The sequence below is a fragment of the Sinocyclocheilus anshuiensis genome, unplaced genomic scaffold (assembly GCF_001515605.1).
Source record: "Sinocyclocheilus anshuiensis isolate Anshui unplaced genomic scaffold, SAMN03320099.WGS_v1.1 scaffold529, whole genome shotgun sequence".
NCBI lineage: Eukaryota > Metazoa > Chordata > Actinopteri > Cypriniformes > Cyprinidae > Sinocyclocheilus > Sinocyclocheilus anshuiensis.
This window is the reverse complement of record NW_015540872.1, coordinates 159,438-171,279: the sequence shown is the minus strand read 5'-3', so window position 1 is coordinate 171,279 and position 11,842 is coordinate 159,438. Positions and strand designations below refer to the sequence as shown.

General features: G+C 37.6%; 2 protein-coding genes across 2 annotated transcripts in view; both read right to left on the bottom strand.

Moving 5' to 3' along the window:
* LOC107688171 (pleckstrin homology domain-containing family A member 7-like) overlaps positions 1-1,278 on the bottom strand; it is a 102,270-nt gene extending 100,992 nt beyond the window's left edge. Inside the window, exons 1-3 of the mRNA XM_016485764.1 lie at positions 920-1,278; positions 736-812; positions 504-561 (exon numbers count right to left, since the gene is read on the bottom strand). Coding sequence (XP_016341250.1) covers positions 504-561; positions 736-812; positions 920-1,002 — 218 coding nt within the window. The 5' untranslated portion in view covers positions 1,003-1,278. The remainder of the gene's footprint in view (positions 1-503; positions 562-735; positions 813-919) is intronic.
* A 6,603-nt stretch (positions 1,279-7,881) lies between these two features.
* Positions 7,882-9,932, bottom strand: LOC107688164 (40S ribosomal protein S13). The gene is made up of 6 exons (XM_016485748.1): positions 9,834-9,932; positions 9,199-9,247; positions 9,031-9,109; positions 8,450-8,619; positions 8,210-8,310; positions 7,882-7,952 (listed from the first exon to the last, which is right to left on the bottom strand). The coding sequence occupies exons 1-6, from the start codon at positions 9,854-9,856 to the stop codon at positions 7,919-7,921; spliced, it is 456 nt and encodes a 151-aa protein (XP_016341234.1). The 5' UTR covers positions 9,857-9,932; the 3' UTR covers positions 7,882-7,918.
* Positions 9,933-11,842: the final 1,910 nt, after the last annotated feature.

The following is an 11,842-nucleotide window of genomic DNA, read 5'->3' as shown; positions in this document are numbered from 1 at the left end:
ATGTGACAAGCAACTGGTGTCTGAAAAGAATTATATATATATATATATATATATATATATTTCGCCTAGGGCGTCAAATTGGCTAGAAACGGCCCTGGATGGATGGATAGACAGATATATGGATGGATGTGAATATTTATAAAATGATGGCCACACTGATGAATAAATAAATGACAATCAGATGGATCACTAGATAAACTACCAGACAGTTAACTGGACAAACCAATGGACAACCAGACTGATAGCTGGAAATCATTTGCCCGATGTCATTGCCTCACATAATCTACACTGAAGAGCAAGTCGACAGTAAACATTCAGTCAAACCTCTGACTGGACTCAGTTATCTGTCTTTTCTTGACTCGTGAAGGTATGAGCAGCAGACAGCGGACACTGATCACTGCGAGAGGCGGGAGTGAGTGAGCACTTATTGGGGAGGGCTTTGCAGTTGCACTCGCATCCTCACGGTCTCACAAGGACAAAACCAGAAATTTACTATCGCTTACTTTATAAAGTAGCTGGCGCCTTCCTCGGTGAAGCCCTCTTCACATCCCCGCGGTAAATCTAAGGGGAGATAAATATTTGTACAATACTCCATTAAGTTTTTAATGAAACAGAAAGTAGCCAACCATCAATTATGCAGAGGACGTGTTTCCAATGTTCACTTTAAACACACTTACCGCAGTATCCGACTAAGGGTGCAAAGTTTAGACTAGCAAGCATAGTTTATTACCGTACCTGATCGTATCATGTGTCCTGAGTTGACAGGTTCACCAGTGCGGGGATGGAGCCAAGTACTGCTACGAGTTTTGTCGCTAGAAAACAGAAACACCTGTTACGAGACCCATCGGGAAAGGTGCGGATTCACCAGAACCACGATAAAATGCAACGACTGTGATTAAACCCTTCATAGGCTGCTTACTTGATGAAAAAGACCCTGCCATCCCTACACACTCCGTAGGACCAGTGTTCAGGTAGCGTGTCCCGCCCGAGCGGAGCCGCCATGATCCCGGTTTAAAGTGAGAGCTATGCCGCAGAGTTTCCAGGGAATCGGACAGTCCGATAATCACCACTAGGGCTGCACTGCTGTTAAAGGGGCAGGCCAAACTTGGAGAAAGTCTTTGTCCCAGTTATAAGCCGACAGAAAAGAAAGAGGGCATCATTAATCAGGCGGGATGTTGATGCTGGGAGTGCACAGATGTCGCCGACGAAATTCTACCTTTTATTAGAGCAAAGCCAATTCTGTAAGAGTGTAACTTCATGCAGATCGAGTTACACATTGAAGCCATGGTCAGATTAACATTCACGCAAGTCACACGCGCATTCTGAAACAGTTGGATACTTGTTTATACCTTGTAAGATTTGTATTAAAGCCAGACTGCATTTGGACATTTGTTGTTGTGTTGCGGTCATGACAACAGTCTTCACAGATTTGAGCTTTTTGGCAGGTAACAAGTAACTTAGGCGAATAGTGGCTAATGATTTAAATTACAATAGTACGAAGTGAGTGATTATTTTAGTCAGGTTAAACCTGTCTATAAACCTAGCATTTATCCTACGTGTTTCCCAGCCAAAAATACCCGACTGAGAAAACATAACTTGCGGAATAAACATTTTTTCTTGAGTCCTACACATGCTGAGAAAGTCTTGTTGGCTCCCTGCTGAGAAAAACAGCTTAAAGTTGCTTTGTTTACACTTTCGCGTCACTCTGTTCGCGCCACTTTTCGTGATCTGCGTGCGCGTGGGCAGCTGGTCTAATAAGAAAATATTAGGTCATTTGCTTACCTTTAAATATACCTAGACAGGAATGATATTATTTAGCTACCCATGCAGGTATGCTATTAATATTTAATTCATGCTCAGTGGTAGTTGATCATGTGCAAGAGCCACTTTAAAAAGTGTCTACACTAACTGTGTCTCATTTTATATTTCAGAGCACTCATAAAGATATTGATATTGAAATAAATATAGTAAGTCAAATGTTTATAGTAATTCAAAAAGTTTTTATTCGTTAGGTAGGCCTACATATTTTTATACTTAAATATACCTAATAAATAAATGTAATAAATAAATAATATTTACTTGACAGCTGATGACCTTAACATAGGCTAAGGGTTATCTGATTTAATATTAACTAACTGGGATATACAAAACATTTGCTGGTAAATGGACACATGAGCTTGAGCTAATATTTGGACAAGAATAGCCTACACTTCCTCATAAAAGCAAACGTGCCAATAGGTCAGTACTGTATGAGAAATCTCTGACACAAAACTCATACCTAAAGACTCTCCCATACATTCTTGATCATAACCACAGGAACACACCCGGTCAAACTTCTCACTACAAACGAAACAATTCAACTGCAACAACAGCTGATTATCCTTCCACTATAGGCCATGCTATTTATAGCCACCTACAGTCTGTAGTCTGGTTGACAGTTGACGGTTGACCTTATACTGTAAAATACCTCCTTTTCTGTATAAATATGTGAAAATATGTGTATAAACAAGGTCAGTTGCATCTTTCTGCAAATAAAATGTCTTCAACAATTCAGTAATTATATCTTTTGAAACATTTTATATTTATATTTTTATTTATATTTCACAACTATAACAGAGGAAAAACATTTACTTTTTGGGGAGTGAAGGAAATGGGAAACAAACTAAAGATAATAATGACATTATGTAGGGTGCAGTTCAAACAGCAGGTGGGGATATTTCACAACTGCTATTAGTGGTTATTGTGCTATGGGAACTGGGAAATTCATTACTGTATTCTGGAAAAAAAGCTCAAAGAAGCCATGCAAAAGTAAATGTGTTTTATTACTAATGTCATTGTAGAAATGCACTATTCTCAGTAAGCCATTATTAAATTATGGATCATTCCCCTTGCAAACATGTCCAAAAATAGAGGTTTACAGAGAAAAATTGTTCAGCTGGTCATGCAAGTTAATTAACGATGTTAATTAGGCAATCGGTTCACTGTAAAACAAAGCAACTTTTTAATGCTACTAAGACACCGAATCGCTCATGTGAGTGTACATCACTGTAAACTTTTTTTTTTAAGTGCTCTTGCTTTTATATAACAGTGCAGAAAAAATCAGAGTGCACCTCTAAGGTCATTCCGTGCAGGCAGCAGTTAATATGGAAGGTCATGATGTTTGTGCTTGTTTGTGTGTGTACCAGGGTGAATGAAAATGACACAGCTGAGGGTTTCAGTTTATCAGCTCCGTCACTTATGACTGCCTTTGGCTGCACTGAGAATGAGCCATCTCAACCATGACATTACAATAATGCTTACACTGCGCCAAACTGGACTTGCCCTGTCTCCTCATGCCATCCATAAATTTCATCCTGGTATAAGAGGCACTGCTCAAAGTCACACTATACATATATCAATGTATCACAAGACAAGGACTGTATTAGTGGCAAAGAGGCGACAGTAAAATAAATTACATAGTGTATTCACTAACAATAAATTAATTGTCATCATAAGATTAGTGTGTGTGTGTGTTGCATTTTAAAATAGCCTAATAAACATCACTTCATGTTCAGATGTGTGGATTTTGATTTTTCAAAGAAATATCATATGGATAAACATGATTTTGTCATGAAAAGACATTTTCCTGATCCTAGTGCATTTGTATAAAAATGAGTTGTCACAAAATATATGAACCAGCACAAATGTTTTCACTGTTTTCACTGATCAAATCAACATATTAGAATGATTTATGAAAGATCATGTGACACTGAAGCCTGCCATCAGTCATCACAGGAGTAAATTACGTTTTGAAATAGGTTCAAATAGAAAACAATTCTTTTAAATTGTAATAATATTTCACAATATTACAGTTTTTACTTTTTTTTTTTTTTTTTGAAACATTACAACATAAAATAATAAATCTTACAAAATCTTCAAAAAGAATGTTGTTGCAGGACCAACAGGAATGTTGATCCAGGAAAATATCCGACTTGGTAAAATCACGGTTACCATATCATATGAACTGGCTGGGATAAAGGCATGGATTAATGGGAATTTTGTGAACCATTTCGCTTGAACAAAACAGGAATTATCCCTTGTATCCCTGATTTACACTCTGTTTTTACACTCTGTTCTCGCCAAGAACAGCCATTTGACTCCAGTTGTGTATCTACATCAAACACTTGAGAGCTGTATAAATATTTTAGCACAGAATCCCTTTGGAGTTGGGGGAACTTTTGTCGGCAAGCCTTTTGTTGGTTTGATGCAACATTTCCCCCTAAGGATGACTTAAACTCAAACAGAAGAGACATTGACGAAACAATGGGAAAAGATGCTTGTGACTGCAGTAATATTTGCTACAAAGGCAGCTGCTGTGGGTTTATTTCTGTTTATTTTCTGACAAATCATTTAAATTCTTTTACTGATCTTAAAGGAGTCATATGATGCTTTTTTAAAGATCATTATTTTGTGTATTTGGTGTAACAGAATATGTTTCTTTGCAACTTCAGGGATCTTATCTATTCACGAACAGCTTGTAACACTCCAAAGAGAAAGGAAAACTTGAAATCGCATCATATGACCCCTTTAATAATAAAGCATTCAGCTACAAGCATTTCTCCCACTATTGTAATACATAAATAATAGGCTAGATTATTTCGAATGAAGACATTGGCATTCATATTCTACGGTGGCCCAGTAGTGCACAACACAACACAATTAAAAAAGGAAACATAAGCTCACAACACAAGGACATTAAGCTCACAACACAAGGACATTAAGCTCACAACACAATGACATTAAGCTCACAACACAACGACATTAAGCTCACAACACAACGGAAATGCTCCCGGCCACTAGGGGGCAATGTTGACAGTTAAACACCGATATTTCCTCGAGACGCCACAAGAAATTCTCAATGTAAGCGATTGATCTTAATGTGTGTAATCGATTTGTAAATGAACAACGTGTTTTTACTGAATGTTTTGATATCCTGGTAATTTTAATGTATCGATTCATGAACCTTTTATGCCCCCTGAGATTTCACCGGAAATACGTAGGCTGTGTGCCGAGTATAGAGTCCATTTCCCGTTTCTGTAGACCAACTGCCCCCTAGTGGTCGGGAGCATTTCCGTTGTGTTGTGGCTTAATGTCGTTGTGATGTGGCTTGATGTCGTTGTGTTGTGGCTTGATGTCGTTGTGTTGTGAGCTTAATGTCGTTATGTTGTGGCTTAATGTCGTTGTGTTGTGAGCTTAATGTCGTTGTGTTGTGAGCTTATGTTTCCTTTTTTAATTGCGTTGTGTTGTGCACTACTGGGCAACCGTAGGGACATTATAGGCTGTCGCCAGATACTTCAATATGGCGTCACTGTGACACAAAGTCAGAGCTTAGAAGAATATCACACCCCAAAATAAGGTTTGATCTGTTTTTGTAGCTACATGCTCGCTTCTTACCTCTCAGTGAGAACAAATCCATTGTCCTCCAACACGGGCAGTTTTTGCATGGGGTTGAGTTTGGTGAACTCGGGTGTTTTGTGCTGCCCTAGAGATTCAAGTTCAAGAGCATTAAAAAAAAGATAAATTTTCAACAAATAAAATTAAGTTTGAATTCATAAAGAGTTCTGACAATAAATATTAACACATTATATTCAGCATAACGTTTATAGAGGTTTGGATTCAAATCATCAAGACTTTACAAATGCATTCAAAACAGCTCTCACAGTCTCCACTGAACAACACACTCACAACAATGTTGCTCACCTTTTCGTATGGCAATGTTTTCCACCGTATGTGGTATTTTGTTGTGTTTAAGGAATATTAGTACAGCCCTGCAGGCCTGAGACACAAGATCTAAGTACGCTTTCACAGCCTGTCTGCCAGCCATAGTCAACTGAAGTGTGAGTCCTTCTGTAGAAACAAGAAGTATTCCTGCTTGGGACCCCTCAATCGATTCGCACCTTTAATAGCACCGTAATATTCATAATCCTAAAACATTTACATTTTTATGTAAAAATGAAACAAAAAATGACATCTGCAGAGGGCACTTTGATATTGTGTCAGCAGTTTTACATAGCCGAGTCCCTTGGCTTTGACTGACACTTCTTATAAGCGGTCGAGTTGATTTGGGAGTAGCAGCCTGTGACTGACAGAACTGTAACCCTGGGCACACCAGCACCGTGGTGGGACCTTACCGCGTTCCGTGTTGTGGCCCTAGTCCGCCTGAATAAAATGCCATATGTCTCCAACAGAGCACAGCACATGTTCGGCTAATAAGCTTGTTTGAATTAGGGGCGTTCTGTAATACCACTTAAAAGGTCTTCCGTTTACTCTGTCTGTCCCTCGCAGTCGCACACCTTTAGTAATGGGGTGCAGTCCTGCGCAGCTCTGCAGTATTGCACTGCTGATGGTTTCCTCACCACTGCCAGCAGCTCACAATGCTGCAAGGTGACTCAGTGTTACTTTTCTCTCTTAGGAGAGGTTCATACAGAAGCAACTGCAGTTAAATCGCTGCATGCAGAATAAAGTGATCTGCAACAGGTGATTCTCAATACGTCTTCCTCTCTCGTATTATAGCTGCAAATGCGTCATATGACATATACACATCTACGGTGAAAGCACCGCAGGAGCTACAGTTTGTGGAAAATGTATGTTATTTAATTTCACAGTTTAAAATACCTCATCTCAGTGATGTGACCTCTATTAGTACTAAATGATTTTTAATCAAACTGAAAACGAGTTATGGTGCCGTTCATAATAGACCGCCAGAGCTTTTCAGAAACTGCTTAAAGCGATGATTTAAAGGCTTTTTGTATAAAAGCCAGACTCCATTAATTGAACAAAGATACAAATCAAGTTTTTAAAGGATATAAAAGGTGTCGGTTATGAAAGGCTGACTAAAAACATCCTTAACCAGGACATATTTTCACATATGTAATTAATGTCCATTTACTTTGCTTATTAAAAATACCCTGTACACCAGGTGACTATTTTTAATAGATTATTTTCTACGGCATCGATTAATGCAGACAATACAAATTTTGCCATTTTACACTTTTGGAATATTTTTATTACCATTAGCACACATTTCAAAAGGTGAGCACTGACCTCTAGCGGACAAGATCCTTAGCGCTGTCACTTATTCAGACAGTGTATCAACATGCAGCACCTTATAAAGAATCCAGTTTTCCCTCTCTAGTCTTTCTCTGTATGAAGTTACCAATCTTAATCTAATTGAACAATTTCCTTAGAATAATTGGCATGTCCTTATATACTAATGACACACACCTAGTGAGTCATCTAGTAAACTTTTATAAACTTACTGAGCCATGCATATATTCCTCAAAACAGTAGCTTCTCATGATCCAGTACAGGTGCACAAACATTTGTGTTGATTTTTTTCTAACAAATAATGGCATACATTTTAATCTTGGTGCCAGCTAGACGTGTAATTAGATCTCTGGCCTTTCCTTTAACTTAATGTCCACGAGACAACACCTAATATATCAACATGCCTCTTTCTTTCCATTTTTAGCAATAATTTTAACTCATTTATTCTCAATGTTCTTACACGGTCAATAATAGAAAAGCATAATACACATGCACTACAAAATGCTGGCCACAAAACTTCTTTTAATGTCTGTAAAATTATCATTTAAACAGAAAAAAAATAATACTCAAAGATTTACAAATCTTTCCAACTGCATCAACCATAAAGGAACTTTGTTTGAAAAGAGCTAAGTGAATATTCAGTTATGATGGATTCTGAATGAGACGTTTACGTGATGGAATACACACATATGTAACCGCTGTATTCTACTAAAAAAAATAATGCAAATGCAACAGTTCTTTACCCAACTGGAGTAAAGCAAATCAGTCTGACAGAAATAGCACAAACAACATGAATTGATTCAGATATTTTATTTGTCCAAAAACTGCCAATTTATGCCACCAGTGCAGAAGCTGTGGAGGATTCGCTGTGGATGAAAACAAACAAATAAATCAGATAAATTCAGGAAAAACACATTTTTGAAAGACAAAAGTAGTTTTTTGTGTGAAGGGGACTGGCAGTGCTGGCACAATAAAGCCAAACTGCTAATTTACCTCCAAGGTTTATCTAGCACATCAGAAATATCTCAGTTCTTACAAGGGAAGAATGGGACAATGAAATGTGCACTACATATTAGCAAAAGAATTCCTTGTAATGTCGAAAAAAAGTCAATCAAACACTCACTACTTCCAGTTGGGGGCAAGTACTCTCTTGGTCTTATAGTAGCGGGCAAGCCTGTGGATTCTGCTCTCAACCAGAATCAGGCGGAACTTGGCATCCCTGTCCTGCAAAACCACAAGTGACAATGATGAGACAAAACAGCTGAAACACATTGGACTGATTTTTCCTTAAATCTTCCAAAAATGATCGCCTGCACTGTAAAGATGCAAGTACATGATGTAATATGAATGACCGTTTCATTACCTTTCTGTTCCTTTCCAAGTGCTTCCTCACAGCGACAGCCTTCTTGATGAGGTGGTAGAGATCCTCAGGCAGGTCAGGGGCCAGACCTTTGGACTTCAGGATCCTAAGGATCTTGTTGCCAGTGACAAAACGCACCTGAGCAACACCATGGGAATCCCTCAGGATCACACCTAATGCGAAAATGGCAGGTGATATTAGTTCCATAATGAAATTGTGCAGACAGACACAATACAGACATCTAATCCACAAATATGAAAACACACGATAGAAACAAAACAAAAAAATATGTATAAGCATCTATAATTATGGATTAAAACAACAACAAATGAACATAGAAGCATTCTCTTCTACTGGAAAGCAGCTCACGAATATCAAATGTGCCTCCGCTGTAACCATTTTACTAATTCCATTTATTTTATTCACATTAGTTTATTGTTTCCTTTAATGTTCTTGATTCCAAACTTGTCTTTGCATGATCACGGTGTACAAAAAAACGTGCTATAAAAATCTTGTGAAATTATTGTTATACAATGGACCTGACTGCACTTGTTAAGATTAATTTGATATCAATAAAAACTTACCAATCTGTGAGGGAGTCAGACCCTTCTTGGCCAGTTTGAAGATTTGCTCTTTAACATCATCAGATGTCAGCTTGAGCCACTAAAATACAAAAATATTGACTATTTTAACAGCCTTGGCCATTTAGATTTGCATTATTGTTCCACACAAATCTGAATCAGTGGACTTACCGTGGGGACACTTCGTCTATAGGGCAGCGCCGACTGGGACAAACCCTTGCTAAAAAAAAGCATTGACCAGTTAAAACACATTTTCCATAATGAAACCGTAAATTACAACTTCTAAACAATTTCCCTTTTCCTTCAGTAAGCCACACCGTAAACCTGTTAACTGACAACAGGTCATATATAAAGCATAGATAAGTGAACAGAAGTGTATCCTAAATCTAAACTTGAAATTAGAGTTCGACTATTAAATGTTCTGATGAATGCATAAAAACTATTTAGGAGGTGGTCTGATCAGCCCTAACTAACCGCCGAACACATCTGACACACAAACGTAGGTTCTGTTAAACTAAGCGATATGATACCAGAACAATCAGACCGCACATAAACTGTAAATGTGAACTGAATCCGTGTGTAAAGATCCTTCATGTGTCCATCCTGCAGCGCCTCATTCTACATGTGCTGCCATCACGCTATACAGGGGAAGAGAACGTAGGACTAAATGTACTTCTCAAAAACTCTTTTCTAGCTCCAATGGAAATACATATTCCAGACTCAGCATATGTTATAAAGAGTTACCAGTATTTTGGGTTGGTAATATGGCCTACAGAATGTGTTTTTAGCGTAAAACAAACGTTTACCCGGGAGCGTGCATACGACCCATGATGGCTGTTTTGCGTGCGAGGAAAGAGAAAGACCGAGCCGAGGCCGAGAGGAAGTGAAGTATGGAGGCGGAAGTGATGTCAAATATCACGTCCTGTTGATTTCAGGATCTTTTAAGTCTTTTTCCTTTTCCCCCTCTTCGTTCAGACTTTAGTTTAGTATGTTAAATGTGATATTTTTATATTATAGTTTTTTTTTTCAATTATTTTTCCATTTTGTTTTCTGCCATCTATTTCTGTCATCAATAAATGCAGACAAGTTCGTCATTACATTTGACATAAAATCAATTTAAATTACATATTTTTTAATTCAGAAATTATATTTTATACTAAGTCTCTTCTCTCTCTAATTTCGAATCAACATTTTGGGTTTGATCTAGAACGGTTCTTTGCCATAAAATCCTATTGTAATTCTATCCATTATGTGATGTAATGGGTTCATGTTTTTCTTGTCTTTTTTTTTGTGCATTTTTTTCATCATTTACTGTCATGTCATCCTGTTATACAGCGTTGTGGTTTGTTGTTTCATTAAAAAAAATACACTATTCTTTTCATATCCACCGGCCGGTGGCGCTATAAGAAAAGCCCTACTTGCTGTAAGCATGCTATAGAAATAGAATAAGCGCATAGAACAGTAGCATCTAACAGAGTTATGCAATGGGCGGAGCTTAGCGGCCCTGATAAATAATAATTATCCTATTTAGAACTCTTCAGTGTGTAGTTTTTAAGCTTATTATCTATTTAAGCTTCTTATTGTCATTATATGGGTTTTAATTATTATCCAAACATCTATTATTATTATCCAAACACACGCGCATTGTTATCACTTTTGCTACCCGTTACATTTTTCAGCGCTGGTCAGGATGGACCAATCACAGGCGTAAATAAATAATGATTTTAAAATATTTTTATAGATATTACTCGGAAAATATTCTGTTCGTATGAAATGTACTAACCATTATAAGCAACAATTTTTAATCTATCATACTTCAAGTGTACAAATTATTTAAAAGAAAAGATTATATGATCTGAATGCGATTGAGCGAGGATTCGCTTTCTGAGCCCCCACGCGCCCCCTTCAGGAAGCCTTCTATCGGTGTCATAAGAAACAATATCACTAAACCCCAATATGCAAAAATCCAACAAACCCAGGAAGTTATCGACCAATTGCTTTAACTTCAAACGTATGTAAATTAATGGAAAAATATCATAGTTCATAGATTATCTTATGAGTTAGAAAAGAAGGGTAAATTATGTAAATATCAGTGTGGATTTAGAGGTAAAAGATCAACTATGGATGCATTAATAAAAGTCAGTAACGAAATAGAGAAGGCAATAAAAATGAAAGAAATTATGGCAGTAGTATATTTTGATATAGAAAAAGCGTACGACACAATATGGAGAGAAGGGTTGTTAATTAAAGCATCAAGGATAGGAATAGATGGTAAAATGTATAATTGGTTATCTCAGGTTTTATTTGAACGAACATTTATAGTACAAATAGGAGCGTGTCAGTCATCAGTTTTTAAGGCAGAAAATGGTATTCCACAAGGGAGTGTAATAAGTCCAATACTTTTTAACATTATGATTAATGATATTTTTGACAATTTAGGATATTTAGGATAAAGAGCTGGCTGTCTGGTGCAGTCTCAACAATCTGGAGCTCAACACGCTCAAAACAGTGGAGATGATCGTGGACTTCAGGAGAAACCCCCCTGCTGTCCCCCCACTCACCATCATGGACAGCACTGTGACTAATTCAAGAACTGTACTCATCCAGAGTGAGCAAAAGGGCTGGCAAAATCACTCTGGACCCCTCACATCCAGCATACTTCCTCTTTGAACTGTTGCCATCTGGTCGACGCTACAGAGCTCTGAGCACCAGAACGCCCAGACACAAGAACAGTTTTTTCCCTCAGGCAATCCATCTCATGAACACCTGACAATAACTGTGGAACACACACTATTTATACACTCATACACTTATT